We start from the raw sequence: 7,186 nt of genomic DNA, 5'->3' as shown, positions 1-7,186 counted from the left end.
TGTTTGGAAACTATTTCAGTCAAACCGTGTCTACCAAAGTCCAAACAAGGAACAAACTATTTCAGAATAAAACATCTTATGGTCTTTTCGCATTCCACATTTCCGAATTCTTTATCTGATGTGAAATCTATAACGACATGATTCTTCTCCATTTCGAGAAGGTAGCGGACTCCCTGGTGTACCCCCACACCACCAACCTCCATGGTGTGTTGACGTCACCAAGTTATGTGGGCCCACCATGATGTATGTATTATATCCACACCATCCATCCATTTTGGGAGATCATTTTATTGCATGGGTCTATTGAAGCAGATCCAAAGCTTTAGTAGACCACACCACGTTAAACAGTGGGGATTGAACTCCTGCCATTGAAAACTTCTCAGGCGCCACAGGAGTTTGGGATGAATGGTGTTTTACTTTCGTGTCTTTTTGAGCCTCTGAACAGATGGGATGGAAAATAAACATTATGGTACACCTTAGGAAGGTTTAAATAGTGTTCTTCATTGCTCATTGCTTTCTGTGCTGTGGTCCACCTGAGATTTGGATCTACCTCATTTTTGGGCCCATGCCCTAAAAGAATCTCACAAAATGGAAGGACGGTGCGGATATAATACATACATCATAGTGGGGCCCACAAAACTTGATGACGTCAACATAACATGGAGGTGGGTGGTGTGTGGCACACCACCCAGTCCGCTTCATCAAAACCCCACTCGAATACATCCCGACGTGTTGGAATACGATAGTTCGGTACTTCAGCCGTTGATTTTGGGTATTTTTTAGTGATTCAGACCGTTGATTTGATAGGGTTTTCATTGGACAGGGAATGCAAGAAAAATCCATTGGAAGGAATATTTCAACGCTTTGATTATAAAAAGGTCATGGTGACCGTTCATGTTCAAAGCAAAATGGTCAAATTACTAAAGGCTTTAAACAATCCAATCGACAGCTTTTATCTGTTGACTTTCCCTACGTGATATAAACGGTTTAGATCGTTGGAATATGATGACATTCAACGGCTTAAGTCCCGACTCACCATATTGCAATGCGTGGATGTTCACGAGCAAACCTTGGTTTACTAAGCCCACACGCACGCTTCAGCCATCCTTCAACACGCCACCGTGTGAACCTGCGTAGCATACGGGTATTAGATCCAATCCATCAATCAAGTAGATGCCACTGTGTGGACCCCATGCTCCAAAAAGAAGACGATTTTTTGCCACAGGTGGACCACGATGCTAGAAACAAATTCACTACTAAAAACAATCTATCTCTCTTTTCAACCATCCATTTGATTCATAATTTTTCACCCCCCTTAGGAGTGGATTCCAAGGGACATAGAACTACAGGACACTCTGATGAATGGTTAGAACCATAGGACACTCTGATGAATGGTCACCAGCCCACGAAGCGGATTGGCTAGTATAGCTCACACCAGCTATATACTTGCCGCATTGACGACGGCAACTTTTATGGGTCTGAACATGAGGTATGTGTTATATCCAAACCGTCCATTCATTTGGGGAGCTTGTCTTAAGGTTTGAGATGAAAAATAAGACAGATATAACTATTAAGTGGACCACACTGAAAAAAGTAGTGGGAGATTGAACGTCTACCATTGAAACCCTTTTTGGGGTCATAGAAGTCTTGGATTAATATGAAATTTGTTTTTCCTATTAATTCAGGTCTTTGTGACCTTATGAACATATTGGATGGAAAAAAAAACAAGTTATGGTCGGCCCTCCAATGTGAAAATCATTATATCCACTACTATTTGTGATGTGGTCCGGATAACCTTTGGATATGATTGATTTTTTGGATAATGCTCTAAAATGATCTCTAAAAACAAATGAACGGTATATATATAATAAATACATCACTGTTGGGGCCATGTAACTTTGATCTCCTCTGAACCGTTCGTACAACTCGGAGCTTGAGGAGTGTTAGTGCTCGTCTTCGCATGACGTACCTACAACAACTATATAGCTGGTGTGTGTGGTACACCAGCCAATCCGTTTCCACCAACCCAGGCCTAGCCTATTGATGGCCCTAGCTAGGACGTGGATTTCCTGGGAAAGCCTTTTGCAGGAAGTTCCTGGGCAAGAATGTTGGGTGGGATCCACTTAGATGTTAGTGAGAAATTTACCCCATCTATCCGTTTTGATTGATCATTTTAGGAAATAAGACCAAAAATGAGGTGGATCAAAAACTCAAGTGGGTCATACAAGGGGAAAAATTGGAGAAAGAAATTCCCACCGTTGAAATCTTCCTAGGCTCCACCTTTTTGTTTATATGTCATCCAAATTGTATATAAGGTCATTACTATGGAGATGAAGTGAAAATACTAAAAAAATTGCCCAAGAATGTTTCAACGATTCACACTAAATCCTCACTGTTTTCTCTCATGTAATCCACTTAAGTTTTGGATACACATCAGTTTTGGACACATGTCCTAAAATAAGCACGCAAAGTAGATGAACAAGATGGATTTCTTACAAATATCACATTAGGCCCCGGTCAGCATCCTAGCATAGGATCTTTTCGAAAGGCTTTCACAGGGAATCCTTGTTCCCCGGGCTACAGCTTAGCAAAGGAGAGGTATAGGTGCCGCCGGATCTCACCCAACACCATCCAACTCTGACAGTGGGCCTACCTTTATGCATACGTGGTGTATCCAAGCCATCCATTTGTTTTTCTGAATGCTTTTAGGACGTAAGATAAAAAATAAAATAGATCTAAAAATTTAATACCACATTACAACAAAGGGTGGTGAATGACTATTAAAATCTTATCATGGCCACAAAAGTTTAAAATCAGTATGATAATTATTTTTTCCCCTTCATTCATATCTATGTGACCTTATCAATAGGTTGAATGACAAATAAACGCAACACCCTAATCGGCATTTAATTACCATTATTTCTTATAATGTGGTACAACTGATATCTAGATTTATTTCATTATTTATTTATTTATTTTTGTCTCATGTCCTAAAATGAGTCAAAAAATAAGTAAAAAAAATGAAGTAAATATAAATACCGGTTGGATCACATGGTCATAACCACAACCAGTGCACCTAATCCACCCATTTGAGTTGGCATGTTTTTATAATCTTCATATCATCTATGGTTATGATTTTAGTTGTATCTTATTATGAAAGTTGCATCAATTGAATTATCTTAGCTGTCCAATTCACCTATATGAAATAGAAGGCTAAAAATAGAATAGTCAGCAATTCAAAGTTGAATGCCCAAAAAATCAAATGCCGGAATAACGATCAGCAGTATTTCGTTTTCAGGTTAAGCTATACCTGAGTCAGTGTCAACCTTTATAATACATCTGATGTGTAGGATAGATGATTCATCAGTCACCACCATTTTAAAGATGCCTCTTCGGCCAAGCAAAGTAAATTATCTGATTTTAAATACAATGGATAAGCGCCAGCGTGGCACTTTGTCGCAGAGGTTTTCTATCGCCTGGCACATACACATCAATTACCCACATGGGTATATACTACAATGTGCGTCCACCACCATTTTATGAAACATTAGCAGTCCCATCTGCTATACACCCAGCACGCATGTCCATCCATCAAGGTGGGCCAAGTTGTGGAACTGATCTGGTCTGTGTATAGCCTAATAATAAATTGATGGGCAATCTCTGCCGTTCATTATCACTCATTGGATTGAATTATATTGATCTTTTTAAAAAATAAAAAATAAAAAAATTTGTCCATTTAATCCACATCATTTGAATTGTAAAGATTATGAGATCAGTGTGATCTTGGGGCTATATTCCATCCAAAGTGGGGCCCAAATTTGGACGGTTTAGATTGATTTATACGAATGTCACATGGAATGGAGAATGAGTTGACCCATACTCAGCTCCACAGGAAAAAAAAATATTTAATCAGGCATTAGAAAGCCATTTGCATTTCTCTCTCTCTCCTCTCTCCTCTCTCCATAAGAGGGAAAGAACCCTAAAAAGAGCTTCTTCAAGTAAGTCTCTCTCTCTGTCTCTCAAAACTGTTTTAATCAAATCATTGTCTTTTCTTTTTCTTTCCATTTGAATATCTGTCTCTCTCTATTTTCTGATTCCGTCTCTTTCTCTCTTTATCATCTGACTGTATCTCTCCCTCCCTCTCTCTCTCTCATGTTTTGAGATCTCACTCCAAAACCCAAAAAGTTGTATTCTTTCCTGATGCATTCAAATGCGTTTGATTTGAATTCTGTTGGGTCGATCTGAAATGGGATCTCGTACATCTGATGCCTTTCTTGCATTTTTGATGGTTTCCATCATCTGGGTCTCTTAGATCTTGCATCCAGATTCCACTGCATTCCCTACCCTGCTCTGGCCTGATTTGTGTTTTTTCCTCACTTTTCTTCCTGATTGGCGATCTGGGTGTTTTAGATTGCCTTGCAAGAAGCCTCAATGCAGCAGATTGGCTGAGGAAAGTATCGGAATTTCAGTGGTTTTCAGCTCGCCTTTTCGGGTGCTTATTTCGTAGTTTTAGAATTCTGTCTATATGGATGACGATGGCGGGTTGGGGATACGGAATTGGGGTTATTACGAGCAGTCGTTGAAGGAAAATCTTGGGTTGCAGCTCATGTCGAGCGTGGCTGAGCGGGACCAGAAGCCTCTGCTCTCTGCCCGCGATTCTGCCATGATGGTCAATGGGGGTTTCTTCCATCGGGAATGTGGGATGCCCGAACCATCCATGCCGATGGATTTCGTCCGTGACACTTGGATCACTCAGAGAGATAAATACCTGAATTCATTTCCCATGAATCAGAATAACTATCCAGTCCTAGCAGAAGGTTCTGGTGGCCATGCTATGCAGATGCAAACACTGCCTGATACATCACAGGATGAGCGGGCTTTGCAGGTTGAAGAATCCGATATTAAACGAGAAGGGCCTTTGAAGAAACGGGCCAATGGGCGTGCCTGTAAACCGCCGAAAGCGAAGAAGAGTAAGCGGATTCCGAAGGATGAATCAAACAGTTCTGTTCCGAGAGCGGGTCCCGGTAAGAAGAATACGGACATCATGATCAACGGCATCGATATGGATATCTCGGGCATTCCTATACCAGTATGCTCCTGCACGGGAGTGCCTCAGCAGTGTTATCGGTGGGGCTGCGGAGGGTGGCAGTCAGCATGCTGCACCACCAGTATCTCAATGTACCCCTTGCCAATGAGCACGAAGAGGCGTGGGGCCCGGATAGCGGGGCGAAAGATGAGCCAGGGCGCGTTCAAGAAGGTGTTGGAGAAGCTGGTGGCCGAAGGATATAACCTGTCTAATCCGATTGATTTGAGGACTCATTGGGCAAAACACGGTACCAATAAGTTCGTTACAATCAGGTAGATGTACAATTTCCCTAATGTTGTTTTCGGCCTCCAACATGCATTCGGTCTGTTCTCTCCAGTGTATATACATGTTTATGGCCTGTTTGCGGAGGCCTCTTGAATAGATTGTAGCCAATGAATTTTCTTTGTCATGTTACATGGTTTCTCAAATTCAGACATTTTTTCCCCGGCTATGTGTTTGTTTCTTATCTACTTGTAGCTTTCAAGTGAAAAAGGAATAGTAAGAAATTTACTTAAGGTCTGTTTGGATGCACAAGTTGTGTTGCAAATGTTCAGTTTAAACAAGATGAAATGACTAATTTGTAATGATGTTTCCTAACATTCGTAATGAGGAAGTCGCCATCGTATTGTAGTTACATTCATTTCAAGTTCAGCTTGAAAGTAATATAACAGTGATTTGGACTTTGGAGCCTGGTCCCTCAATGTGAATGTGAGGTCAATTTGTGTAATAAGGCCCTGTTTGGACGCACCCTCCAGAAGGTTGTTGTGTGAGGCCCAAAGGCAATTTTGATCCAAATGGCATTTGATGTTGTGTTTGGATGCAGTTTGCAAACCCCTCTCTCACCTCCTGTTTGACAAAATAGGCGCTAAAACACCGACTCAGCAATTGATTTTTGCCAATTCGACTGGAAAAGGAGGTTTGAGATCCTCTTTTCTGGAAACTCCCTTTTGAGGGAGTTCTTCCAAACGAGCCCTAAGTTTGGTCCTTTCCTCGCAGTTCAATTCAATAGAGTATCCAAATGCACCCTTACTTTCAATCTTTGTAGGATAACTTTCTTCCAACCTTGAAGCTGATGTTTTTGAGGAATGGGATTTGGATTGGTTCCTCACTTCCTTGTTTATGTTCTTGGCTTCTTGCTCGCAGATTGATCTTTGCACTCATAATGAACATACAACATTGCTTCATAGGGCACCTTTTTGTTGGTTTGGTGCATTGATTAGTTATATTTAAATGTTGAAATCAGTCTTTGTTGCATGTCTCTACATTTAGCTTTTCGTAGAAGATGGCCTTGAATTCAGTTATGTGATGCAATTCTTTGCAGGATACATGTAACATGAGTCTCTTTCTTTAGTAAAACTTCGTGAAGCACAACATCTTAGATGTGTAATTCTAATCATAATGTTGTGAATTAATTGAGAGGTTCTTCATAAAGTATCATAGACCCATAGTTAATTTATTTGCACCTTTGTTATTTGGACGCGGATGCATTTGTTGATATTAGACACAAATACTAGATGTTCGGACGAATTCATGGCACACATGTACAAAAGCTTACAATATAAACTATATATTTTAATCATCACCATTTTACTTCCACCTAGTAGTGGTGCACAGCTGGTCCCTAGCCCTCGCGAATGATGTCAGGTAAGCAGCTGGTCATTGCACTTAAGCTGAGCAGTCATGATTTTTAGGCTAGCCTCGAATAGCTCCGACTATTCTATGGTGATCATGATTTTAATTTCCAAGTTCGACTCAGGTGAGTCTGTAAGAGCTTCTTAAAGATGATGGAAACAAAATCATGTGGAATGGGAAAGTGTGGTGATCAAACAAGAGGTGGGGATCATAGCTTATTTGTCTTCTTTCTCCTTTAAAATTTTGTTACCAGTGGGGATTGAGTTGATCATATATGGAAATCAGACACAAATTGGGTATTGGCTCGGCGTTGATCCCAATGGTGAAGCATTTTGTGATTGAGCAGCCTTCTACTTGTTGTCCTTCATATTGAAATAACACCACACATCTCTTGCTAGGCTTTCTGCATAATGATTGAAATCTCGAGCTTGAAAATGAAAGAAAGAACACATTAGAGACGAGAGAGGG

General features: G+C 40.6%; 1 protein-coding gene across 1 annotated transcript; it reads left to right on the top strand.

Annotated features, from left to right (window-relative positions):
* The first annotated feature begins 3,889 nt into the window (after window positions 1-3,889).
* LOC131227424 (protein BASIC PENTACYSTEINE2-like) lies at window positions 3,890-5,537 on the top strand. Its single transcript, XM_058223228.1, has 2 exons — window positions 3,890-3,998; window positions 4,411-5,537. The coding sequence occupies exon 2, from the start codon at window positions 4,526-4,528 to the stop codon at window positions 5,360-5,362; it is 837 nt and encodes a 278-aa protein (XP_058079211.1). The 5' UTR covers window positions 3,890-3,998; window positions 4,411-4,525; the 3' UTR covers window positions 5,363-5,537.
* Window positions 5,538-7,186: the final 1,649 nt, after the last annotated feature.

Source organism: Magnolia sinica, chromosome 15 (assembly GCF_029962835.1).
Source record: "Magnolia sinica isolate HGM2019 chromosome 15, MsV1, whole genome shotgun sequence".
Taxonomy (NCBI): domain Eukaryota; kingdom Viridiplantae; phylum Streptophyta; class Magnoliopsida; order Magnoliales; family Magnoliaceae; genus Magnolia; species Magnolia sinica.
The sequence above is the reverse complement of the archived record's forward strand: the minus strand, read 5'-3'. Positions and strand labels throughout refer to the sequence as shown.